Source organism: Macaca nemestrina, chromosome 7 (assembly GCF_043159975.1).
Source record: "Macaca nemestrina isolate mMacNem1 chromosome 7, mMacNem.hap1, whole genome shotgun sequence".
Lineage (NCBI taxonomy): Eukaryota > Metazoa > Chordata > Mammalia > Primates > Cercopithecidae > Macaca > Macaca nemestrina.
The window spans coordinates 162429935-162455233 of NC_092131.1; the positions used below are offsets into that span (position 1 = coordinate 162429935).

The following is a 25299-nucleotide window of genomic DNA, read 5'->3' on the forward strand; positions in this document are numbered from 1 at the left end:
TACTTTGGTGTCACTGTTTATAACTGCAGAAATTATTTTAATCTTTTTTTCACTTGTAACAGGTTTTAGAAATGTGGATAAAATAATAACACTGCCACATACAGTTGGTATTTAGAGTATACAACTTTTGTTCTTTCTGTAGTGGTGGCAGGTGTGTGTAATAATGATGCAAAACATTTGGTTTTAAACTTTGGAGAGTGAGATTTGTACGTTAACAGAGAAACGTTAAAAAATGTGTTCTCTTAATCATAGGCCCATTTTGAAACAAGCAAGTAGAACATAAAATTTTCAGAAGCACTTATATATTTCTACATCATTTAATGCAGAAATCTTAACAAAACTCCTTGCAATGGAATATCACCATTTAATAGTTGAGAATGTAGAACAGTTATAGTTACATGGCTGATGTTCATGAATTATCCTGCAATGAATAAATGACCCAGTAACCTTTTAAAAGTTATTGACTTCATAGATCAATATAATTTATGAGAAATTTGAAACATAATTAGCTGGAGTTCTTCGAGAGGAAAATGTTTTTATTTATTTATTTATTTATTTATTTTTAAATTTTACTTTAAGTTCTGGGATACATGTGCAGAACGTGCAGGTTTGTTACATAGGTATACATGTGCCATGGTGGTTTGCTGCACCTATCAACCCGTTGTCTAGGTTTTAAGCCCTGCATGGATTAGATATTTGTCCTAATGTTTGAGATGAAGATGTTAAGGATAGTTGGATATTTTTTCATGAACTTACTTTGTTTCAACTATCCTTTTAAATCAATTTGTAAAATATATTAGTAGGTTTCAGTTTCAAACTCATTTTGGAATGAGAGAGGTTATAAATAAACTTTGTATTCTACCTATACTGTAAACATTTTAAAAATTATTAAAGATGTTTGGTTCTAGATTATGGTTTTTCACATGTGTTATGATAATGCAGATGATATGTTATAGAAGGTGTAGGTATTGTGCTGTTTCTGAATAATAACGTGCCATATCTTGAGAGGCACCTTAAAAATGACAATTATGGGCTGGGCACGGTGGCTGACGCCTGTAATCCCAGCACTTTGGGAGGCTGAGGTGGGCAGATCACCTGAGGTCGGGAGTTTGAGACCAGCCTGACCAACATGGCAAAACCTCATCACTACTAAAAATACAAAATTAACCAGGCGTGGTGGTGCATGCCTGTAATCCTAGCTACTCGGGAGGGTGAGGCAGGAGAACTGTTTGAACCCGGGAGGCAGAGGTTGCAGTGAGCAGAAGTAGCGCCTTTGCACTCCAGCCTGGGCAATAAGAGTGAAACTCCATCTTAAAAAAAAAAAAAAAGGACAATTATGATAGTAACTTTGTTTTATAATACTGCTTATTTTTCCTTAAATTCTTATTGTTGAGCAGAGGCTCTAGAAATAGGTAATAAGACTAGCTAGGTTTTAACATAACTTGCCATTTGCTTTCTGAATTAGTTTTTAAAGTTCACTGGTAGCGGCCATGTGCTGTAGGTGTGATTACATGGAACAAGGACAGATACATGCTTCAAGAAATAAACAAATGTGAATATGATTATTAAGTATAATTATATAAAATAATTATTGTAAAAATTATAATATATGATGCACACACACCATATTTAAGCAGTATAGCATTGAGGTAAAAGAAAAATGTGTACATAAACATTATACTGATTTTAGAGGTTAAAATGAAGCCTATTATTTGGATGTTGACACAGGGTAGTAACATGCCACATGGAACTGTTTCCAGCCCCTATGCAAATCTCTGGATGGGAGAGTTCTAGTTCTAGCTGTATGGCAGGCTAGATGTTAAGAGAGACCCTGCTTGGGAAAGCAAGCCTGAGCATGCTAGATAAAATATATTTTTTAAAAAGTAGTTTTAAAAGCATGGCTGAGCTGGCAGAAATGTGTAAGGGAATTCCTTGGAGGGTAGGAATGACGACACTGTGTGTTAGGAGGGGTAAGTGACCACTGGAACAAACATTGGTCCCCATGGTATCTGTTGACCTCTGAAGGCCTGAAGTGTGGGTTTAACCAGGCATGTGTAGAGGGAGCACAGGAAACAGAGCCCAAGACAGGGTAGAGGTCAAGTCAGAGCTCCCACATAGAGTCAGCACACCAAATGGTTCTTCCGAGTGGAAAAACGAAGAAGAATCTGCTCTGGAGAGGGATTGGTGGGGACATGTGTAGCTGTCTCTGCTTTGGTTGTGGGTGGAATGGAAAAGAAAAGACCCCCATGAGAATTACTAATGATAACCCTGCATGAAGCTAGGCTTTGGGTTTGAGTTAATACCACCCGTGGGGCCAAGTTGAATGTTCAGTTGAAAATGGTCTTAGATTGGAGTAATCCTAGCTCCTGGTAGAAGGACAGGGGAATCTCTCTGGAAGAACACAATAATTTAAATCTAGACCTTAATAAATTCCCACAAATAAAATTTAAGGGCCATGAATCCACGATAGAGGCCTCCCCTGACCCCCAACACATAAAGAAAGAAACTACCATGAGCAGTGGTTAATTGAAAAAACATGCTATAGAGTCAGTTCCACGTAGACTCAGAGTTTGGAGTGGTCTGTTTCAGAATGTAAAATATGTCTGTTTAATATATTTAAAGAAAGAAAATGAGCTTTGAGAATATGACAAAGATTTGAAATGAAACCAGATAGAATTCATAGAAATGAAAATATAATGTTAAGTGGACATTCTTGGAGTTAGACCTTCCTTGATCCTTTAAACAGGATCCTGGCACTTACATCTATTTTCCCTTCATCATTCTATAGCTTTTTTAAAGCTTTGCACCATCCCTCCAGTGAGAACAACAACAGTTTTTCAAACCAGTCAGAGAAAAGTTGTTAAACAGTTTTTGTAAAACAGCACATTAGCCTCTGAGACCTAGGGCAGAAGGAAGACAAAGAGATAGATTATAATTACACACAACCTACATATGCGGGAATATATTACTGTTATCTTTTTGCCAGTAAGATGGATTTTTTTCGAACTTTTTTTGCCCTTCTTATTGCCCTTCTTAGCTTCTGCTCTTTGTTCCTTAAAATGTTAACTCTTATCTTACCCCAAGTTTTTACACTGAACAGTTTGGAACACATACCAGATTTACTAAAGAAGTGTGCTCCTTGATCCATTAAAAAAAAAATTTTTAGGATGGGGTCTCACTCTGTCACCCAGGCTGGAGTGCAGTGGTGCAATCTTGGCTCACCACAACCCCTGCCCCCTGGGTTCAAGTGGTTTTCCCACCTCAGCCCCCTGAATAGCTGGGACTACAGGCCTGCATCACCATGCCCAGCTAATTTTTGTGTTTTTTGTAGAGGTGAGGTCTCACTATGTTGCCCAGGTTGATCTCGAACTCGTGGGCTCAAGCAGTCTGCCTACCTCGGCCTACCAAAGTGCTGGGATTACATGAGTGAGCCACTGCATCCAATGAAAGCTGTATTTTAAATGGAAACTGGAATGGCACAAAAATTCTGTGTCCCAACTTTTGGGTTCAGGAAATCTATTCATCCTTTGCAGATGCTCAAGAATCTTTGTGTAACTGGATTCTGCGCTAAATATATATGGGGACCTATGGGCTGCATAGTGGAGTAGTGAAAGCCTTGTATAGACACTGGTGGGCAATCTTTCCTCCCTCCTCAAGGCCATAGGACATCTCTTCATATATTTGTAATAATTTTCTCTGGAGCTCAAAATGGAAAGCAATGGGCTGATTACTATTTTGACAGTCATAATTTGTGACCAGACTTTAAAAAATATTGTGGTCAATGATGTTGCACAATTACTTTTGTCTGTCACATAGAAAAAACAATCCAGATTTAATTCAGTGCAAACAAATAAATAAAATGCTCTGCTAAGAATATAGAGTCAAGCTTTTGGTCTAGTGGGAGAGGCTGGGACTAGTCGACAAATATAAGGCAGAAATAAAACAAATGACATGAGAGAAATAGAAATCAAGTGCTATATTTGATCAAAACAGAGAACAGTTACAGCAGAGCGATTTGGAAAGGCTTTGTGGAAAATGTGAAATCTGAATTGAGCCTTGAGGAATGAGCCGGGTTTCATTTGGTATAGATGGGGGTGGGTGTTACAGAAAGAAGACACTGTGGAAAAGGGCCAGCTTTTGGAAAGCTTGGATCATTATAGGGAACAGAATGATCAGTAACGTTTATGAATTAATCATAGAAAGGTCTGACTTTTTGCCAATGCCATAAAGATACATGACATCTTAGAAACTTGAATTTCGCTGAACCGAGAACTTGAATCAGGCTTTCTGCAGGGCCCTTGTTTGGGAGTAAGTCACTTGGTGAGTGAGTGAGTGAGTGCTCCCAGCGGAGGGCCTGGCATCCTCAGCTGGTGCAGCTCTCCCATTCTTAGGTTGGCATGGTGTGGGCCTTAATACTCGTGAATTACTGAAGCTATGTTTCTGTGTCTTTAACAAAAAATCTAGTGGTAGTGATTGAAAAGCAGACAGCGATTCTTATTAACGACAACAATGCTTCAGAAATTTGAGTGGAATGCTGAATTTGGTATTGGATCAGATGGGTGACAGGAGTGTGGAATTTTGCAGACGACTCAGGAAGAAACTCCTTTTCACATTGGAGGTCTGCTTTCATCCACTCCGGATGAAAGGAAATAGAAAAAAATAAAATTATAAAAGTAGAATGAGGCCATCTTGAATAGCAGGCTGTGACTGGTGGATACAGTTTTCTGAGCAGCTGTTTAATATGAACTAAACTTTTAGAAAAGATATTATTGGCAGGTTGATCGTACTTTTACTATCAACGAAGATACATGGTGAGAGTTGTTATAAGAACTATTCAAAAAAGTGGAAGTTCAATAAAATGAAATGATCTATGTAATAGATATTATATTCTCAAAGTTTCCATTCTCCCAACTTTTGTGTCCAACATTAAGATTGTGAATTTTGTTGAATTTTTCTTTAATCCCCATATCTCTAGGCATTTATTCCTATCTCTAACAAAATTGCAACAATATTTGTGAAAATAAAACTAGGGTACACATTAACAACTGCCTACCCCAAATCCATTTGCTGTTTTTCCTTACTGATAAAATTCTAGTTAAACATACTATCCCAGACTCCCTTGTAACTAGGGTGACATGCAAGTTAGTTCTGGCCAGTCAGATACAAGCAGAAGCCTCTTGATAAAAAGAAAAACAGCTGACATATGCCTCTCGCCCTTCATCTTTTCCCTTCTTGGTGGGAGCATAGAAACACTGCCTGAACCTTCAGGAGGCATCTTGAGACCACAAGGGCAGGTCAGAAAGAGAGGAGGCTGGGGCAGTTGTCCCGTCATAAAGTTATTGCATCACCTCTTACCTGTTTACCTCTGACCAATTTCTTAAGTTGGAAAAATAAACCGACCTTGGTTATGCCAGGCGTGTCACTGGGTTTCTTTTACGAAAGCAATCCTAACTGACACAGTAGCCCACTTTTGGGCAGGTATAAAATGGATAGCATTCCTTCTGGTGCACTGGGAGAATTCAGGGAATGAATGAGTTTTGCGAGGGAATTGTGGTGACACTTTAGTGTGTCTGCCCTGTGGGAAGCGAGTTTGAACCCCAAACTGAAAGTTATACCATCCACCAGCATTGGCAAACTATAATGCCGCTCCACTGCTCACGTGTATGTGGCCCAAAGGGGCAGAGCAGCCCTGGGGAAAACACTGATCACGAGGAGTGCAGAATGCTCAGATCAGCTTCCAGTAAGCATAGACTTTAATTTCGGGAAAAGGAGTAACTAGCGGCAGGTGTTTTACTGAGTGTGGTGGAGGGAGCAAACCTCTTGCGTAATGCCACTGATGAAGACCTATTATTGAAAGAGAATACTGAGTATTTGCAGAGTTACAGAAATGGCAATAAGAATCTCGACAAGATGAAGTAGCATTCCAGACCAGCACTGTCCAACAGAAACACAATGCAACCACATAAGTAATTTTATATCTTTTGCTAGTCACATCAAAAAGGTAAAAAGAAGCAGGTGAAATTGTATTTAACTCACTATATTCAAATATCATTTTGACATGTAATTAATATAAACATTATTAATTGTATATTATATATATATATGAAATCCAGTGTGTTTTGTACACTTATAACACATCTTGATTTGGACTCAGCCACCTTTCAAGGTCTCCATTGCCCCATGTGGCTAGTGGCTATTAACAGAGCAGTTTCAGAGAAGAAAAAGGTGATTTATGTAGTACTCGGACACATTGGTTTATTTATTTTTTTAAAAAAGTAAACATTTCCCCAACATTCTAATTTTCTAGGGGTGTAGAAGAAACAGGCATTAGTAAGATTCTAGGAGAGTCTAAAAATAATGAAGAGAGAGGTCCCATAGTAGTGTCTAGCTGTGTGTTTTTAAAGTGAGTCTGACATGGGTTGTTAGATTTGATCTAAAAAATGAGGGCCAAGAAATGGAAATTGAAACAAAAGACTTACTGAAACCATATGTGTAATCTTGGAAAAGAAAGAATATGCTCAATTTCACCTCTTGGACATATTGAGAAGTAGAAGTGTGTCTTTGTAGAATTATTCACAATGTCTCTCTCAAATGATGGAAATTTTCTTGTTTTACCATTTTTCTGTTACAGGCTCTTCCTTCCTTAAATTGGAAGTGATGAGAGAAGACAAATTTGGGGAGCACAGGGCAGAATGTCTGACTTCATTCTTATAGCTGCTGAGCTTGATGTCACCTCAGCTTGTATTTGATTCCTGAAGTTAGAATATTTCAGAAATCTTTCTTTGGGCACTATTTGCTAATGCAATTATTATTATTATTACTTTTTTTTCAAGTTTCAGTTATTTATTAATCAGTGTAATCTCCAACAGAGATTACAATAGGGATCTCCAACATGATTTCATGCATTTAGAGGAGAAATATTTCCTGGTTAAGTGGAAAATTGTGCGGATGTGGCTTCTGGAAGACCTTCATTCTAAAGCAGCGTTATAGTGAAACATTTCATTTAGAAATCTGGACGTTCCTTCTTCAGTTTGCTGTAATCCACATTCACTGAGTAGAACTTGTATTGATCATTGGGACCCAGTTTTTTCCAGGGCTCTGGGTTATTTCTGTCCCAACCAACATCTGGATTGAACAATGCCAGACGCAAGAGATACGGTGTTGCTCCAGTAGCTCCAGTTCCAATAAATACAAAGAGGGGGATCAAGCTCGGCTCTGGCGGAGCATGTTTGCGGCAGAGGCCTCCGACTGGAAAGGAGAGAACCTGTCTAGCCACCAGGCCCTGAGCTAAGTAGTATCTGCCTGCAATTATTATTTATCCCAGTTCATTCCATGCATGAAGTATTCTGGAAGGGTTTTTAACTCTTCACATTCTTACTGGCCAACCAGTATCAAATACACGGAATGAGGTTTCAGGCTCTGCCTCCATTGAGGCGCTTCCCTCTGGAAAGTACTAGAGAATATTTTTGAAGAGTCTGTGTGGACACACAGCAAGTTTTAGTTTGTTTTTGTTTTTGTTTGGTATACCTAGAAACACACTTTGTGAATGTGAAGGGTTCTCTTGTGCCCAACTAGAAATCGCTGACTGCCTCTGAAGATAAGGATGGAGAATTTGTTGAAAGATTTCTCTTTAATTACAGAGTGGTTATGCAAATGTGATTATGGTTGAAATTTATTTTCATAGTGAAAATAGCTTTTGGGGACATTCAGGCAATCTAGAAAAATATAAAGAAGAAAAGAAAAATTATGCATGCAAGCATAGTTAACCCTTGGTCATTATCCTGTCTGACGTTTTCCCTATCCACATGTACCCCAAATGCTCACTTCCCCCCATCCCAACACACACACACACCCCTTCCCCCTCCTCCTTTCCTCTCTTCTTCAATCTCCTTCCCTCTCCTCCCCTTCCTTCCTCCTTTTTTGTCTTTTTACAAACCAGGATCATATTCTACATAGGTTTTATAGCCTGCTTTTTACTTAACAATAAATGCATTATGGTACTATGTGAGTGTGTCTATTGAATGAGGCCTCTCTGTTCATTTCTAGTAATGTCCAATATTATTATTATAAACCATGACGGAGTGAGCATTTGTTTAATCATTGTCTTAGGATGTATTCTTAAGTGGAATTGCTGAGAGTGTGTGTGTAGGGTTTGGCTGTGTGTTGCCAAATTGTCCTCCAGTGAGGATGTGTAATTTATTCTTGCACTAAGAATATTCCAGAGTGCTATACCTACAGTGGTAGTATTCTTTTTTTGCCAGTCTCAGGGTTTAAAAATGATATAGTTGCTTTAATTTATTTTGTTTTGGTTACTAGCAAATTTGGACATATTTTCGATTGTTTATTGGCAGTTTGTGTTTCTTCTTCGGTGCATTGACCATTTGTGTGTTTGTTCATTTATGTATTTTATTAAGGTATTCTTTTCGTTTTGTATTGGAAAGCTGTCTTTATATATTTAAAACATATGCTCTTTGTCACGTATATTACAGATTTAACTACCTCTAAAGTGTTAATTTTATTTACTGTTCTACAATATTGAAAAGTTTTGTGAGGTGCTGCTGTTTTTCTATCTGATTTTCATATGGAGTCATTTGTGAGAAATATGTTCTGGGTATTGCAACCTGCTTTTTGTTTGTTGAAGTAATCCATCAAAAGCATTTATATACTTTCATGTATAAGCCCTGCATCATCTCTAGAGTGTATTTTGAGTAAGTAATGTCAATGAAATCACCATCTAATTATGTTCTTGCTTAAGTGCCTGCTATTACCTTTGAAGTTTGCTGCTAATCTCTTCTTAGCTTCATTGCTTAGTATCTAAGGTTTAGATAAGCAGTGACAATTAAAAACATAGAAGAATGTAATTTTTTTCTTGAGTGAGTCTCCTTTTAATATTTGAATTGAATGTTAGCTAAGAAGTAGTAAACTCACTGTTTTAATTTTTGTTTATCCTATCTCTACATTGTGTGCAGACACACATGATCAACATCATATAGCCTAAGATTATCCTTCAGAAAATTTTCCTAACAACTCAAACAATGTCCTATAGTCAGTGGGCTCCTAACAGTATATTTTGATTTAAATGTCTCTTAAAAAGCAGGACTTTGCATAGTTTGGGAAGTCTACCCATTGTCATACTTCTGCATATGAAAGTAATATGGTAATGTTAAATTTGTGAAAAATAGCAACATTAAATTTGTGTCTATAAGAATTTAAAATTAAGTAGGGGACACAAGACAAATAAATATAACTTGTGGGAGTACATAAACAATAATTTAAAGGCTTTGAGGGGTAAAGTATGTAAAGTAGAATGTGATACTTTGGCAAGAAAGCTTTAGAGGCAGAGCTTGAGTTACCATTCACAGACAAGGAGCAGAGTGAGACAAGCAGAAGAGGAACAGTTGGGTATTGGGTGTCACAGGGTATGGATGGGGATTAGCAGCCATGGAGGGCCGGCTGGCAGAGAACACCAAAGGCAGTGATACACCAAAGGCAATGACCAGAAGTGTATCTTGATGTAGAGGTCAAGAACTAACCCCAGGTGGGCAGCTAGTACCTTTTCAAAATGGTGGGCATGGCATGGCTATTGCATGCAATTTAAGAAAATAGGTGAAATCCTGGCATATGCAAATGTTAGGGAAGTACAACTGACGTAAAAGCAAGACAGAGCTCTAAAACCCTGTTGTTCTATGATTCTGTTTGCTGGGAAAATGTAAACGCCACTGACAGCACATCTCTATTACAGATGTATGGGCAGATAAATGGGCTCAGAAAGAGATTATGTGATTGATTATGACCTTTCTATAGTACCTGACTTACATTAAGTATGTTTTTAATACATAAAACTAGTTGACCAAAAATGCCTTTAAAAATGAGTCATCATATATATATATATATATATATATATATATATATATCCCTTTTTTTTTTTCTTTTAAGATGGAGTCTCACTGGCTGGAGTGCAGTGGCGTGATCTTGGCTCACTGCAACCTCCACCTCCCAGGTTTAAGTGTTTCTGGGATTAGGGGCACCCACCACCACACCCGGCTGATTTTTGTATTTTTAGTAGAGACAGCGTTCCCCATGTTGGCCAGGCTGGTCTCAAACTCCTTACCTCAAGTGATCCACCTGCCTTCACCTCCCAAAGTGCTGGGATTGTAGGTGTGAGCCACCATGACCAGCCAAAAATGAGTCATAATATAGTTCAAACTTTGCACATAAATATGTATAAAGTCATGAACTTACATAGTGACTGAGGATTTTGCATATATAATTTGAGTCTTTTAAAAGTTGAGTCTTTTAAAAGTTTAAAAATTATTTTATAATGCTTGCTGGCTTTAGCCATCTATTTTAAACCATATGTTCCCTTTAAACAAATTTCATAATTCTTAAAACTTTGATATTCTGATTTCTATATTCTTGATACTGAATTAGGGAATTCCTAGTGATAACTCATAGTAAATTAGTAAATGCAATTAGATTTCAAGGTCTCCATGGCTATGATGGTTACATACTAAAATCCTTGAATTAGAGTGACAAAAAAATAAAATAAAATAAATCACTTGGTATCATTTGCAGAGAATAATTGTTCCTTTATTTATATAATGCATCATAGTTTGCAAAGTGCTTGTTTCTGCAGTTTTTAAATTTATTTGACAAATAATAGTTGAATATATTTGTAGGGTACAATGTGGACTTTTGATGTGTATATACATTGTAGAAAGATTAAATCAAGCTAATTAATATATATCCATCACTTCACCTCCTTATTTTTTTTGTGATGAAAATATTTACAATCTATTCTTCTATGTTCCTGCAGTTTTTGTTTCATCTTCGTGAAAACCTTGGAGGCAGGTGGCATAGCTATCACTACCTCTATTGTTACAGATAAGGACACCAGACATAGGGCTTTGGTGACTTCTCCATAACCCACATCTGACTTCCAGGAGAGTTCTTTAAACACATACAGCCTCTATCACCGTTATTTGATTACAACTCCTCAGTTAGATGATTCCCGAAAGCAGTTTTCTTGATTTTCTTCTCCTTCGTATATGGTGTTCTATTCTGGGGCTTAGCAGAGTTGATATTCAAATACAATATTTGAATGGATTATTTTACTGAGAAAGGTAATAATATAGTGCACCTTAAATAGATTGCTAAAATACTTAAATCTTACTCTGGCTGAGGTTTTGGAAAAATTAGATGTAGGGACAGTTCAACAACCATGGGTTCAGCTTGATTCCTTCGCAGAGACTTAGTAGCAGTTAAGCACAGCGAATAAGGTGGGCAGACAAATCTTTTAATTGGCCCGTGATCATGGAGTGTGCCTCAGTCATTAAATAAATCTGCAAGGGCACAAAAAGTGGTTGCTTCAAATCACTTTTATACTGTTTTTGTGGCTTGTATACTTGACTGTTCAGGAGCTACCAGACCATAAAATCTAGCCAGTGAGAGCACTGGAAGTCACGGAGCTCAAAGGTTTATTACGTGGTGTGAAACTCTATTGTTTTGTGCGTGTGTTAAATAATTGCTGTCAGTGCAAGACTGTTAAAAACTCCCGGCTAGTAATAACATGAATGCACTTTATGGCTTCAAAAGGAGATAAAAGAAATTTCTTAGTCAGCACTTTGACGGCATCACAGCTAATGTCAGTTTTGTTATTGTGAGGACTTTACTTTTGGCAGATGCTCTCCCTTCTGGCAGCAGAGCGCTAATTACCATATAAATGAAGCTGGGAAGTGAGCGGAGGGCATGCAATCAGCCCCTTCTGCCTTGTACCCAGGTTTCCAGGGCTGCAGTGCCAGGCAGGCATAGCGTGGGCTGACGCCACGGAGAGGGTTCCACTCCCCTTCTCCCTTTCTTCCCATTCACATCCATTAGAGGGACATTAAGCGGCTTAGCTGCTGTGCAAACACAAAGATCATTCTTTTTTCTTCTTTTCTTTTCTTTCTTTTTTTTTAAACCTAGGGTCTTCTCTCTAATAGCATTCCAGGAATTAGCCTAATCCATCCTGCTTTAATTCATAGGCACTAATTATATTTCAGCATACATTCTTACACACTAAATTATAAGTATCCTTACTTTAATCAGTTGTAACTAGTCCTTAAATTGAGGGTTTAGTACTCTCCTTTTATCGGATAACAGGCTTTGCTGTGTTATGTGATGGGATTAAACTGTTTATTTAGGATGTAGAATTGAAGACGTGGATGATGTGTTCGTTTTTTTCTTAAAGTGTATTTTCTTCAGCCAGAGTGTATTTCAGAACTTCATAATGACCTTTTAAAATTTGTAAAATGGTGTCTAATGCTTAGGTCCTTTTGGGATGTGAACTGACAAGCACAATTTGTAGAAACATAATTATAATGCAGGTGAATAATCATTTATAGTTGCAAAGCATTTCACACATAAACTATTCTGTTTGGTATTTAAGTCGCCCTCCAGGTGGGTAACTGAAGGATGCCTGTGAGGTGGTCACTGAAGGCCACACAGTTGGCAGTGCAGCTGGTGTGGAGTACAAGTCTCATCTCCCTCTGGGGGCTCTTTCCTTCCACCTCACTCTGCCTATTGACTGGAGTTCCCTCTACGTTACAAAGCACCTAGTAAGATGATCTTTTCCTATCAGCATTTCAATTTTTTTTTTTTAGACTTTGTGGAAAATAATCGTTTTGCAGCACTTAAAGAGAATCCCTTGCGGGCATTCCGTAAAATTTTACATTTTACTGACAGCACAAAAAGAGGAAATTGTTTTTTCTTTTTGGCAAGTAATTGCTAGTCTAGCTTTTAAAATTATCTGTCTATATAACTATTACTCATTATCTATCTATCTATCTATCTATCTATCTATCTATCTATCTATCTATGTATCTATCTATCTATCCATCCCCTCACAGGGCTTTAAGCCTCTTGAAAGAAGTGTAAAGAAGATAGACTGATGACTGCCCCCCTGGTAACTGGCACTTCAGAGAGGGTGAGAGAATTCACAGATAATTCTCTTTTCTGAGCTAGGAAAGAGTCAAATTAGTTGAGAGACTTCACTTTCAGTCCAGTACTTCCTCCAGCCCCATGAAAAAGAGTGTACCCATCAAAGAATTCCCCTCCTGCCATCTTTATCTTAGCAGGATCTCGCTACTTTAATAGATGAGACTCTTTGGAAAGGACTTTAATTTGCTGAGGTCACAGACTCATCCCGGAGCCTAACTTCTTGAAGAACATTCCGCCTTAGCAGTTTCAGGCAGGCCCACTGGGTCACTGTGCACTGTCCAGAGGTGACTGGCTGAGGGAAAGAAGGGGCTGAAATCTGCTGTGCTCCATTTGATGAATGGTGCTTGCTGGCACACCGCTTCTTCTTTCACAAGAGGCTGCAGTCACTGGCCAAGTCTTGCAGTGGGGCAGCTGTCATCCGGGGCCGCTGCCCTGTTGTGGCACTCAGAGCGGGAGCAGCTGCATCCCCATCTACCTAGTCACCAAAGACAGACACTTCACTTCTTTTTTTCTTTTCTTTTCTAAATTGTAAGGAATGTCCAGGCACTTGCTCTTTAGGTGGACATGGAAAGTCACCCTTCCCTAAAGACTGGACTTAACCCTATTAATTATGCAAATATAATACAAATGAGTAACCATGATTCTGGGAGAAGAGTGACAGGAAATGTTGGCGAGACAAAGTCTCACAGTGCTGACTGCCTGTATAGGGGCCAAGGAATGTCCTGGAGGAAAGGGAGTCCAACTGTAACCCCTTTCTCTTTTTTGGCTCAATTTTACTTGAACCTCTCTCATGGATTGATGTTGCTCCAGCAGAGGTCCCTTGGAAAGAAAGGACTCCAAGGGGCCCAAAGGGAAACTCACTATGGAAAAAGGAGAAGGTTGAACTGGCTAACATTAGGGTCTTTCTAGGCTCATGAGGGAGGGCTCGTGGCTGAGCCTGGGTTTCTGGCACAGCATTGATCCCTTGACAGTGTGTGTGAGTTAAGGTAAAGCAGCAGTTCCCTGGGATCCCAAGTGTGAGGCATCACTGTCATTTTTGCAGGGATCTGGAACACCAGGGTTTGTGGCAGCAATGGACAAAAGTAACAACTCTGTGGTTTTACCAGGGGCTGCAGCACCTAGAAGTGTGGACTCGTCTTGGACTGATCAGGCTTTCTATTCTGTTTTGACATGGCATTTGGAATCAGGACAGACCTCAACATTTTTCAACAATTTGGGGTAGGGCTGGGGAGCAGCTTCAGGAGGGAGATACTGGAATTGCTGCTAATAACATAGACTAATGGGGTCTCAAAACCAATGAATTGGGAAAAGAAGAGATTGGACTATATTTTTACCCCACAGTTATGAAGGGAGTCATATCAGTGTATTCTTCCTCCGTAATGTCTTTCAAACTCCGTAATGTCTTTCAAATCCTTTATCTCTGTCTTACCACATTAACTAATCCTTCTGCAGCTAGTCTCTCCAGTCCATTTCACACTGCTGCAAGAGTGATCTTTCCAGAATGCAAATATGATATGGCACTTCCCTGATTAACATTCTATAATGGCCCTGTAACCTTTAAGATGAATCCAGATTTCCTGGCCGGCTGTACGCTTTTCAGCCTCATCGCTCGCCGTAGCTCCCAGTCCACCCAGCGTGCCCACCACTGTGAACGACTTGCTGTTCCCTAACATACAAACCTTCTTTATGCCACTGAGTCTTTGCACATGTTATTCTTCCCTGTTTTTCACTTTCTCGTTCTTAAAGGCTTATTCAAATATCCTCTCTTTTATGGTAGAAAAACTCCACTCCATATCATCTGAATCCCAACATGGAAGCCTAATACATGGGTACTGGCCTTCTTCCTAAAAGGCTGGTTTTGAATGAGTGATTTTCAGCATGAGAAATGAATGATTCAAGAAAACTCACATCAGAAGAAGAAAGGTAGAAGTAAAATGGTAATGGACTCAAATGGTTCTGCATTTGCTGCTTTTTCCTTTTGAAGGCTTCAGTGATTTATGCTGTTTGGGCATTTAGATAACTAATCTTAACTATTATTATAAATATAGTAATTGGATTAAGTATGTATGATATTGTGATATAATAAGAAAGATATATTTAGTCTTTGTCCCCAGTTCCTGGCACACAGCTCCTAAAACCTTTGTAATATCCAGAGTGAGAGGGGTGATAGGAGCAACTTTTGTTATAATAGTTGGTCTTGGTCTTCGTTTCCTGACACGAGACTTTCTAAGACCCTTGGACTCTCTGGAGGGAAAAGAGTGTCTTGTTTGCTAATGAGATGACTGGTGACTCGAGGCTCCTAGATAGTTTCAGGATGAAGGCTGGTCACTGGAAAGACCAAAGCGTGATTAGAAGGTTGGAATTTTCAGTCCACCCTAGATGTCCAGGGAGGGGAGAGGGTCTGGAGATTAAGCTCATCACCAATGACCAAAGAATTAATCAATCATGCCTATATAATGAAGCTTTCATAAACACCCCTAAATCATGGGTTTTGGAGAGCTTTTGGGTTGGTATACATGTAGAGGTGCTGGGAGGGTGGTGTGCACAGAGAGGACAATGACATTCTGTGTTCTTTCCATGTACATTTCCCTATGCATCTCTTCTGTTTGGCTGTTCCTCAGTAGTATCTTTTATAGTAAAGCAGTAATAGTAAGTTAACTATTTTCCAGAGTTCTGGGAGTCATTCTAGTTGTTGAACCTGAAGAGTGGATCATGGGAACCCGATTTATAATTGGTCAGTCAGAGAGTCCAGGTCAGAGAGGCCTGGGATGTGTCTAATTGACATCTTCATATGTCAAATAACTCATCCAAACTATTAACGCCACTGAAAATTCTTGGTGAAACAGACCTCTAGAAAATACGCTTCCCCATTTTTAAATTGTTCTTAGTAATTCACTAAAATTTAGCCTATGAAAATTTTTCCAGTGGTGGGCTCTACTTAGCAGGCACAAAACTGGAGAAGGACACCACCTCACCCACAGGTGTTAGGCAAAGGGATTGGGTGCTGGGTCAGAGCTACATGAAGTAGGGTTTTAGAGGGCATAGGCATGTATATATTTGGAACATGGAACAGAGCTGTGCTTCTGCATAGGACTTAGAATCTGGAATAAAAACAGATATTTTTCTCTGCAGTCCTATACCTTTGCTACTCAGTTTTAAAAGTTTGTGACTTTCTAGAAATCATAGTACAGATGGTCCCTGACTTACGATGTTCAATTTAATGATTTTTCAACTTTATGATGGTGCAAAAGCCATATGCATTCAGTAGAAACCATACTCGAATACCTATACCAACATTCTTTTGTTCACTTTAGGTACAGCATTCAAGAAATTACATGAGATATTCAACACTTTATAATAAAATGGGCTTTGTGTTAGATGATTTTTCCCAACTGTAGGCTAATATAAGTGTTCTGAGCATGTTTAAGGTAGGCTGGACTAAACTATGATATTCAGTAGGTTAGGTGAGTAAATAAATGGATTTTTGGCTTACTGTATTTTCAACTTACAATGGGTTTGTCAGGATGTAAGCCCATTGTAAGTTGAGGAACATCTGTATTCTGATCATTATCATCGCCCTGAAGTTGTGGTTTCTTTTAGGTATGTGTTTTGTGAATGCATATGATTGCATCGACTGGTCTGATTTCTCAGCAGAGACTAGTCTGTCTACTTCTATTTTGTATTCAGAGACATTACCTATAAGCAGAGTTGGTAGCTTCCTACCAATATAGTCCCATGATGCTTGGCAGGCCCCTTAGCCTAATAATATGTCTCTCTTCTGATTCCTAGTGCTTGAAGTTCTTTAGCTTGGTTTGGTTCCAAATTTTGAGAGTTAGAGATTCCTTTAAGAATCTCATTAAGGCTGTGAACCTCTTTACTGGAAAAATGCTCATATAGATGTACATAAAGACGTGTTCTTGAACTCTAAAATTAAGAACTCCTGTGTTAGGTAGAGGTAAAGCCTTTCCACAATTAAAGAAGAGGCTTAAAATGTAAATCAGGCAAGGCAAGAGGATACATTCATTAAACAAGCATTGATTAAGGGCTTACTGTTTACAAACACCATAGGTAGGTTTTGGGCATACAGATTAAAACCTGGTCTTCTTTCTTGACAAACTTTTAGCTTGGTAGAGGAGGCCCTCATGTAGACAGAGAGTTACAATGTGAGGTATTCAGGCCTGAAAAAGAGGCAGATATGAAGTGCCAGGGAACCACATGGGAGGTAGGGACCAACTCTGCAAGTGACTGGCATGTTTACCTTAGAATGGAAATGGCTGATTCTAGACCCTTGCCTCAGTCAATTTAGAAAGGTGAAAGCCGGGTGCAGTGGCTCACGCCTGTAATCCCAGCACTTTAGGAGGCCGAGGTGGGTGGATCACCTGAGGGCAGGAGTTCGAGACCAGCCTGGCCAACATGGTGAAACCCCATCTCTACTAAAAATATAAAGTTAGTTGGGTGTGGTGATGCATGCCTGTAATCCCAGCTACTTGGGAGGCTGAGGCAGAATTGCTTGAACCCAGGAGGCGGAGGTTGCAGTGAGCCAAGATTGTGCCATTGTGCTCCAGCCTGGGCAAGGAGAGCAAAACTTCATCTCAGAAAAAAAAAAAAAAAAAAAAAGTAAAAAAAATAAAGGAAAGAAAGAAAGGTGAAAGGGCATTGGGGGTGTCAAAAGCAAGAGTGTTATTGAGTGAGAAGCTACAAAGCAGGGAAGGACACAAACTGGAGAAAAAAGGAGAGATTGAGGTTGCCAAGGAGAAACCGCACATTTAAAAAGTTTACTTGGGACCCTGCCATTTGTAACTACCTGAAACAGGGGTGGTATTTTGCAAATAGATACAGACAAGTTGGCAGAACTGTCTACCCCATGCCCCTGCCAACAACAAACAAAACATAAAACATAATTCCAAATAAGCAAAATGCCCATTACTCAGACTTTCCCTTTGAATCTAATAATGTCACCCAAGTCTTGGGAAATTTGCTAATTGTTTGTTGATCCTACAAGGTCATAATCTAGACCTGTTTTAAAAAATCTTCTAAAACCTCAGTGTATTTATGTGAAAGGTATGAAGAAATGGTATACATTCTACCCAGTCTGCAGGATTACTTGACACTTGCCATCATAGGCTGGGACTCGAGAAATATTAGAGCCCGCCATTTGTTTTTTCAGTTAGGCACAGCCTTTGCTCACAGGGCTTTTACAGTTGTTTTAATTCAGTTACACATATAGTTGAAGCTACTATACCAGACCAAGTTCCATAAGATGAGCAGTCTCTAGAGTCATTTTGGTGAGTCCTTTTGTGTTTATTTATAAGTAAAGAAGTTTAGTTCAGTTAATGGCCTTTGTCAAAGCATTTTGAAGACAGTGGCACTTTGTATGGAAGATGTCATTCTCAAATAACCACCTTCTATGGGAAGGGGCAGAATAGACTCCTGTTATGTACATTTAGAAGATATTTGTGATAAAAAAGAATGAAAACAAATTTATCTCAGTTCTACGTTGTAATATTAGAACAATGCATTGCCAAGGGGCGATAAAGTCAGAATACCAATTTATATTGACAGTTTGGTGAGATATTCTTCTGTGATTATATACCAAAGCATTATATGTAGAAGTTAATGGGAAAAGTTTTTAATTAAAAATATATTTTCTAATTTATTTATTTAGTTTTTGTTAAAGTGAGGCACCTGTGTTTTGAATTTTATACTGCTAATACTTTGGGAAGGCCATAGTAGAGGTGGAAATAAGGTTTTGAGATGAAGCAGTGTGAAGGTGCCACCTAGTGGTCGCATGATCACGTCTGTGTTCTCTTTCTTGCCAGTGGAAATTGGATACCGGTGGTGGGTTTCCTAGAGAATCCCCTTATAGGTGGTGAATTCGGTTAGCATATTGTTGTCCTTGATAGGATAAAGTTTTTACTTTTACTTTGTGGTCACTGAAATTATCCTCCTCCAAATTTGTTATTTGAAATTAGTTTTGTTAACTGAACAGCTCTTGTTACCCTTTTTGCTATTTTTAGCTAATTATGTCAGCAAAAACTTGGGTTAAATGTAAAAATTATAGTATAGTCATAGTTTCTCATTCCATTGGAATGGTCTGACATGTAACATACAGAGAACATGCAGAATGTCTGGAGTGTATCGTGGGACACAGCTAAAGCCTGGGTGCTGGCCAGCTGTGGTGAGCTTTCATTAAAGGCCTTTCTTGTTGTTTTAGGATTAATCTCTCTTTAGTAGAATGCTGTAGAAGAAAAAAGATCAATGGAAAAACTCATCTTTTATAAAAAAAATTTGTTTTAAGATGAGATATGTTCAATAAGCACATACCTCATTAGAGAGATGACTGTGGATGACTGACTACAGTCATTTCTTTTCTTTACCCTTAAACCACATGTAACCCAGAATTGAAACAAATACTCCTATTGAGGTTTTCCAAAAACAATTAGTGATAGAGATCTTAAGAAGGACCAGAATTCCTGGAGGGCGTTGTATATTTTATCTTCTCAGTGCAAGACATCTTTGAGGTTTCCTTTGCCATCAAAGGCTTTCTATGTGTGTTTGTTGGGAGTGGCAGGGGGATTTATAGGAAAGTACTTTCACTGAGATATAATTTTCCCCTGGAGGATTTTTACTTTGCTAGTGTTGTTTTGGTATCTATTTTGGGCAATATTTACATTAAAAACTTAACATCTGGTGAGTACTAATACTAATACTAATAACTAGTACTTATACTAATAACTAATACTCACACATGAACAATTTTTTTTTTGTCATGGAAATCCTCATGGTGGAATTAACTAAAACATTATAGAAAGTTCAGGAGGGTTCTTCAGAACAACACAGACTTTAGCTAAAAACTTTCCCTAAAGATGCTCTTGGAATTTGCAAATACAGCCCAGATAGCACACCAGCCATTTAGATTTTAAAGTGTGTGCTGCATACCCATCATTGTCCTAGGTGGACACTGCTGAGAAAAATACACAAAATAGTGTGATTTGTAGGAGTCTGGGTTCTCAGGGTCCTCAGAAGAGGCAGTACCGAGGCAAGTATGGAGCCACATTGCCTGTGTTTGAGTCCTTGCTCTGCCCCGGACTAGCAATGTGACCTTGGAGAAGTTATTTGACCCTCTATGCCCCAGTTTCTTCATCTGGGGGAGGGGATACTAATAACTTGCTTTGCAGGGTTGAGTGGAAAGCACTTACAACAGTGCCAGGATATATGGCGGGAACTCCATCAATACATGTCAGCTATTTCCATCCTAACCACATGGGAAAGCCCCGGCACCACACACAAGAGTGCAGTCCAACGCTGTATTTGATTGAGTAAGAAATGTTAAGGCCACCTACTAGAGGAGTTCATAAAAGAGAAACCAGTGTAGGCTGGGGTATTTTGGAAGAGAGGGAATAGGGACTAGATCTGGAATTTGACATTCTAAAATAAAATTTACTTGTAAACCAGCCTTCTCTATTTGGTTTTCAATTAAGGAGATCAATCCATTATGATTCTTGGTGCTATTTCCTTCTGTAGGTTAAGGACAAACAGTAAGCTTTCCCTTGGTGCATCATTCACTTTTTATTCATTGAGCAGCTATTTATGGACTGTGTGCTCTATGCCAAGCATTGAGTTTGAGTGAGTGAATGAGACAGGCAAGAATCACAGCTGTAGTGTCTGTTCTCCAGCCTTTTAATAATGTTCCCCATGTGCCTCAGTGACCTTTCCAGATTCCTCATATTTGGTTTATTTTAAATTTTATTTTTAACAGCCGTTTCTGATGAAAAATTTCAGACACACGTGTGTCTGTTCCTTTGCCAGTACCACACTGTCTTCATTGCTGTAGCTTTATATTAAATTTTAAAATCAGCTCATATGATTTTTCCAACCTCATTTTTCCTTTATCAAAATTGTTCTGGTTATTCTAGTTCTTCTGTCTTTTCATATAAATTTTAGAATCAGCTTGTCTGTACCTACAGGAAATCATGCTGGGATTTTGATTGGGATTGCATCAGTTTATAGATCAGTTTGGTGAGAACGGATAGCTTTATTATGTCGAATCGTCCAATTCATCAAAATGGTATGCCTCTCTATTTATTTAGTCTTCTTTCATTTCTTTCAGCAGCATTTTGTCATCTTCAGCTTATAGATCCTGTATGTGCTTTTTGAGACCTGTACTTAAGTATAAATTGTAACACTGTAAGTGGTATTTTTTCTTGGTTTCTAATATGTGTGTTTTTTCTTTTGGTTTCTGTGTATACAAGAAGAGTATATATGGAAAGATGGTTAATTTTGGTGTTGAACTTTATCCTGTGAACTTGCTAAAATCACTTACTAGTTCTAGAAATTGTTTTCCCCTTGACTCCTTGGGATTTTCTCCATAGCCAGTCATGTTCTCTGTGAATAGGAACAACTTTATTTTAAATCTGCATGCCTTTTATTTCTTGTCCTTGATTTTTTTTCTTGCATTGGCTAGAACTTTTAGTACAATGTCAAGTAGGTGTGGTGGGAGTGGACATTTTTGCCTTGTTTCTGGTCTTGGGGGGAAAGCAGTCAATCTTTCACCATTAAGTATTATGTTAGACGTAGGTGTTACCAGAATGAAGAAGGTCCCTTCTATTCCTAATTTGCTGAGAGTTTTTTTTTTAATCATGAATGTATGTTGAATTTTGACAAATGCTTTTCTGCATTGATTGATGATGACTTTTTTTCCATTTCATCTGCTAATCTGGTGGATTACATCGGTTGTCTTTTGAATACCCAACCAGTGTTGCATTCCCATGACAAAGCCCACTTGGTCATGGTTTATATCAAGTTTTGAAGTTCCAGCTGGAAATCTCTAGTAAGGGACCAGCCAGCAGAGAACAAGTAGGCTTGTGTTTGGACCAATGTTTTGGAAACAGTTGGTCATTGGGCTAGTGACCACCCTGTTAACTTCTGCTGACCTGTTTTCCAAGAACCCGCCTGGTACCAACGTGCCTTTACTGCCAGTGTATTTTGCTTCTACTCTTCTTTTAACTTATGTTTATTGTTATTCTCTTTCTTTTTCTGTACTGGACCAGGAACTTCCATCAGCTGGAATCATTTCTGGGCATCCTCGTCTTCCATTTGTGTTTTAATTTATAGCAAGAGAGTCTGGGAATAAATTGTATTTTAAGAAACAAACATTTATTTAAATATAAACACGTGTGATTTGAGTATTAAAATTTAAATGCTATTAAATAATAGTTTTTGCAATTTTTGTCATTTCATGAGGCAAGAAAAGAAAACATATGGGTGTCTTGTTATATGTAGTCTTATAAGATCTGATTTTAAATTGCAATTTATTTTAGAAGGTAATGGAAACTAACCAGAGAGTAATGTAGATGTTTGCTTGTGGTTAACATAATTTGCCTGCCTCCTCAGAGGCTAAATTCCAAGGAATTTTGTTTTCTGTATTCTTAAGTCTAGAGACACAATGGTCCAGAGATCCCCGTGAAAGGGAGCCCTCATCCGGGGTGCCCTAGCTTGCACAGTCACCCCTCACCCCTTCCTGGGGAGCAGTGAGAATGCCATGGGCTGTGCCTGCACTGCGAGTGCTGCTTTTCTGTGAAAACACAGTCAAGTACACCTGATGGGTCTTAGTTCCCAAGCAGTGTTAAAAGCAAATGTGTGGGGTTTTATATTTCCAGCGGGGTTTTTTTTTTTCAAAGTAAAATATGTAGGTTTTGGTTTGCAGCAGGCCACATTTCTTCTAATAAAAACAGTTAGAATAAAATGTGTTTTATAAGCATATAAAAGTGTCAGACCATAATGATTTTAGTGCTGCATATTTAAAAATGGTCAGTAATATTTAAGATATTAGTATCTGCAAAGGAAGTGAATTATGGAAAGTAAATTACAATATATCATTTATATAAAGGAGAAGGTGGTTGGAAGCTTGTCCAGGAACTATATTGAGACCATTTTATTTGCATTTCTATATAATATGCATGCCTTTCAGCTTTCAGTTAAATTTTGGCCCCTAAATTATTAAACTTTTATACTTGCAACTGGGCCCCAACATTAAAAAAAAATCCTGTTTGTGTTTGGATACACAATTCATTTTGTGAAAAAGCACCTTCATTCTGTGGACTCATTAGAGAAAGCATCTCAGTAGGTCCTGGTGCCAAAATCAGTTGTGCTTCCTTCTGAACCATTCACTTCCTTTTATCTGATGAACACTCTGAGCTCCTTTTTGCCTTGTCTGCTAGGAAGCTTAGAAAAAATATTTCAGCGAATCTGTAACAAAGGCTACAGAACCTTAGCCCATGTGTTTTGCACGCTGTACATCTGGAATCATTTTCATCCTATTTCTTTCACCTTTACTTTCCTCTTTGCTTTCAATTTTTTTCACTTAACTCTCCTCCTGTGTTGTACTGTAGTTGTTGTTATAAGCTGCTTTAAATCCTTATTGGAATAATATGGTTGGAAATAGATTTTGATACTGATTTTGAAACTGATATGTTTCCTTTATTATTTTATCTCTATAATTACATTTCTCTAGCACTTTGACACTTTTTATTATAACTTACAATTGCATTCTCGTAAATAATAAAATTCCAAGCAGGAAAATTTCTGATACCCATTATGACATATTTTAAAAAATCCTTATTGTCTTTTTAGATGATAAAAGTAATACTGGATGATTATAAAAATTTCAAACCTTATAAAAATATGTAATGTAGAAAATAAAGGTCCTCCATAATCTCCTCCTGCTGCTAACAACAACAACAACAACAAACAAAAACCCAAAGCCAAAAAACTATAAACCATTTGGTGTATAGCTTTATGGCATGACTTTTAAGTTGCACTGTATTGGAGTGGCAGTGGGAATGATTTTCTTTTTCCTCTGTGAATCTTGCTATATAACTCTTTCTTCATTTCTGTGCTGTGCTGTGATTTTTTTTTCATTCTTCACAGTCCTGAAGATATGCCAGTTAAATCTGGGGGACATAAAACTCAACGTTCTTGGAATGCTTTGTAGGAGGGAATTGTGGCTGCTCTCCATCCCAGGCAAATGGAATTTATCGTGTATGTGGTTGTGGCTCGCAGCCTGACCATGGCATCGGCATCAGATAGGCCTATGTTCAGACCCTAGGAGCTGAATGACTCTGAGAAAGTTATCTTTTCTCCTTATGAAGAAAAGATAGGAATAATTGCTTGAAATTTTTACTGTCTTGAGCAAATGAGAGAGTTTATATAAAGCACTTAACACAGTGTCTGGTATGTAGTAAATGCCAAATAAATGTTAGCTATTGTATTATTTTGACTAATTGTTATTTATAGAGAAAACCCAAGTAATCATGGTGCAAACAAGATAGATATTTATTTACCTACTATCTACATGGCTAGAATGAAGGTCCAGGCCTGACTGTGGTTCTTCAGTCACCAAGGACCCAGGCTCCTTGTACCTTGATGCTCATGTATCTACTATTTCATGGCCTAAGATGGCTCTGACCATTTCAATCAGATTCTAACCAGGGCAAAGATCATGACAGAAGTTGTGTGTAATATGTATACTCACATCCCATTGGCCAAATCTTAGTCATATGACCATACCCAGCAGCAAGGGAGGCTGGGAAATGAGTCTTGAGTTAAGTGACTGTATGGGCAACTAGAAATTATGATACCATGTCAAAAGAGAACAGACATTGGGAGGCAGCTCACAGTCCCTGCCACCCCATCTATAGCATTGTCTGTCAGATGCTCTGAATAAATACATTTTCTTTAAGAACTGGTTCCTGCTCTATTATCTATGCATTTATCAGATACTTTTGTAAACTTGTTTATATTCTCATCTTTTATTAGTTTTTGAGATAGTGATTGCTAGATGTTTATTAATAGAATCTTTTTTTCTTACATTACTTTTTATTTTTTTTGAGACAGAGTCTCGCTATGCTTTAAGATCTCCCCACAGACTAGAATTTCAGGCCTATTCTTTGCATTTCCCCAGTTCTATCACTGCATGTTTTAAGAGGTGCACTTTCATTCCTGAAATTAGTTAAGTACTGTGGGAGCTTGCTCAAGAGTTCACTACTTCAGATTAATGTTGTATATAGACTTCAGTTACATGATTATAAACATTCAGATGAATGCTAAGTTTCAGACCTGAAAAAGCTGAAGGCTTATAATCTGTAAATAATATATTTGGTACCTTGTGGCTGTTTCAAATAGTAATGTTAAAATTTGTGTCTGTGACAAGTGGAAAATTATGTAGCTAGGGAGATGCGTATGATGACGTTGTTTGTGATAATGTTGTTTTCCCCCCCTTAATCAGTTCACACTTTTTTGGCATTGAATAATCATTAAAAT

The 25299-nt window shown here is 38.2% G+C and overlaps 1 protein-coding gene and 1 pseudogene across 9 annotated transcripts in view; one reads left to right on the plus strand and one right to left on the minus strand.

Annotated features, from left to right (window-relative positions):
* LOC105492489 (fibrous sheath interacting protein 1) overlaps positions 1-25299 on the plus strand; it is a 259605-nt gene that overhangs the window by 78491 nt on the left and 155815 nt on the right. The window contains exon 11 of one of the 9 annotated variants that reach the window (XM_024796088.2): positions 14756-19675. The exons of the other annotated variants lie outside the window; for them this stretch is intronic. Within the exon in view, the coding sequence (XP_024651856.2) occupies positions 14756-14800 (45 nt within the window). The 3' untranslated portion in view covers positions 14801-19675. Of the gene's footprint in view, positions 1-14755; positions 19676-25299 lie in introns of those variants that run through there. 9 annotated transcript variants of the gene reach the window in all.
* Positions 6822-7429, minus strand: LOC112427648 (cytochrome c oxidase subunit NDUFA4 pseudogene; annotated as a pseudogene).